Source organism: Uloborus diversus, chromosome 10, assembly GCF_026930045.1.
Source record: "Uloborus diversus isolate 005 chromosome 10, Udiv.v.3.1, whole genome shotgun sequence".
Classification (NCBI taxonomy): Eukaryota; Metazoa; Arthropoda; class Arachnida; order Araneae; family Uloboridae; genus Uloborus; species Uloborus diversus.
This window is the reverse complement of record NC_072740.1, coordinates 94,551,987-94,554,598: the sequence shown is the minus strand read 5'-3', so window position 1 is coordinate 94,554,598 and position 2,612 is coordinate 94,551,987. Positions and strand designations below refer to the sequence as shown.

General features: G+C 32.6%; 1 protein-coding gene across 1 annotated transcript; it reads right to left on the bottom strand.

The window, feature by feature from the left end:
- Window positions 1-724: 724 nt before the first annotated feature.
- On the bottom strand, window positions 725-1,768 carry LOC129231093 (beta-1,3-galactosyltransferase 5-like). Its single transcript, XM_054865339.1, has one exon. The coding sequence runs from the start codon at window positions 1,766-1,768 to the stop codon at window positions 725-727; it is 1,044 nt and encodes a 347-aa protein (XP_054721314.1).
- Between the last annotated feature and the right edge of the window lie 844 nt (window positions 1,769-2,612).

Below are 2,612 nucleotides of genomic sequence, written 5' to 3'. Positions count from 1 at the left end.
AATGGCTTTCACTCAACTAAAAATCGTAAAGCATATTTCAAGCCTTGAAAGAAAAAAATAAACATATAGCAATATCTCTTAATGTGGTTAAGAAACAAAATTAACAATGAATAAGTATTAGGTTTCTTCTTTTTTCTGTTAAATACATGCTATATTGTAAATGATATTTGGTTACAGAATTATAAATGGTTGCTTTTTTAAAACTGTATTTTCCTTCTTTCTACGAAGAAAAAAAATTAACAGCCATAATGAACTTATCGTTTAGTATGTTTTAAGAAAGTCACATAACTAGCTACATTTACTCGAAAGAAATTATTTATACGCTTTGAAATGGCCAATCTGTTTTTGATTTTTTAAAAGAAAAAAAAATGTTTGTTATTTATGTCAAAGTAATAAATATCATGTCTTGTGATTATTTTATTTCGTTTTCAGATCATAAATGCAATGGAGATTTCCTTTTCATTCTGTATAAACGCTTCGAAACTTCTTTAAAAATAATTTTTTTTACTGTTCAGTGAAACACTATATTTACCTTTTTATTTTTTAACCTTTAATATTCAGGTTTAAAAATACCAAAGAAAAGATATTTAGAAAATCGATATCCTAGGCGCTTTTCAAATTGATTGAAATGTGATGAAATGGGTTAGTAAGTAGCTTCAATATGAAAGACTGCTGGAAGGAACCTCCTCAAACGGAGAGCAATTGATCACATTTTTATAAAAAGTTATGAATTTTTCTTTTTCTTATGACAAACTAAATTGCGTTTATTTAGTTCTTTCCATATTTTGATCATATCATGTGTTGTCACATGATGACCCGAAATTGCGTCTTTGAAAGCACATCCTGTTGCAGGTCTTCGCCAATATGAGAAACTTTTCACATGGTGTCTACTAATACGACTTTCACCCGCACAAAAACCGGTTATAAATATATCCTCCATTAAAAAAAACTGAACAACATACACTGATTCAAGAAGTTTCGGAACAACATCACGGCTCATCACATAACCTGTACCAGACAAGTAATCTGGGAACATGTCCGCAGCAAACTGGCTTTTTGGCACAAACCACTTATGAGAGGGATTTCTGTTAGGCTTAGCCTTTCGAAACAGATACCCATACATTATGTTCGATTTTGTGGGCGTCTTTATCAAAAAATCAATCAAATTTGGTACGTTGATGTACATGTCGTCATCGGTTTTTAACACGTATTGGACATTTGGACAAAATTCTTTCGCCCACTTTAATAACATAATAGACTTCAAGGTCAAGTTCCGGTAAGTATCCATGAAATCTTGTTGAATAATATCGCCAAAGTGAGTGGCTTCTGCTCTAACCCGTTGCTGTAGTTCTTCACTAGTCGTACTTCCTAACAAAAAGCCTAATCTGATAGGTCCGGTGTTGTTGCTAGCAGATGCTATTGATCCCCACGTTTCTCTGATAGTTACGCGTTGGATTATATTAGGAACGGCTGATATGACTAAAATCAACAAGGAGAGCTTCACCTCATTTTTTATACCTCTCGAGCACAAATCAGTTGGGTTCAATACGTATTGTGATATAATTGGGAATTCAACATCAGCAAATATTGTTGTATCGAACGATTCATTTGATAGCACTTGTACATTTGGAATACTTGAATTTTTTAAATTTTCAACTTCAGTTCCGTACTTGGAAAAAAAGCACGTGATCTTGCTATGGTTGAAGAGGAAGAATATAATGAAGATATTGAAGCAAACTAAAACAGTGAAGCGGTGAACTCTTGACATCCTGGAAAACGAACGAATCTTGTTTGAAAAATGAAATGCAGTTACCTGTAAAATAAAAAGAAAACGTCATCAATAGGGACCATAATATTATTAAAGCATTCAGAAATAGTTTTAAAAAAAATCTACATGCAGGGTGTTCCGTTTTAACATGCAAGACCTTTATTTTCGCAACCGTTGGCTCTAGATGCATACTTCCAGTTACAAAAATGTTTAAAATCAGTTGTAGAGTTAAGATATTGAAAGTTTGAAGTGAAAATAATAATGAGCCAAAAAATACAAAATTTAACTTTTTATACCGGCCCCATGTCCCCTAACTTATATTTAGGGAAATATTCTCCATTGAAAAATTATACCAACACAAAAAGTTTGAAATTAGTACGACCAATATTCACCGAGATTTGAAACGCAGCGCTTTGTGACTTACACCACTTTACACTCGCCGCGCCGTCAATAACACCTTTTGGGGGAAAATATAGCAGTTAACAAGGGTTTGAAATTGTATATGTGTGCATAGAGCGTGGTTTTTCAAATTGTTCAAGGTTTCGCAGTGTGTTTTTGCGTATCACGGCATAACATTTGCATTTGTTTTTGAATAGCAATGAAAAATATAAATACTTTTTTTTTTTTTTTTTTTTTTACTTTGACAACCTGTCATTCTTCTGAAAGGGCGATAAATTCCTATCTCATCTTTTGTATGGTCCCTTAAAACTTTAAACTGGAATATCTCCTTGAATTTTTGTCGCACAAATGTCAAGATTTTTGTGACAGTAATAGTTTTTAATGGAGATTATTTCTCTAAATATAAGTTAAGGGGCCTGGGGCCCGTATAAGAAGTTATTATTTT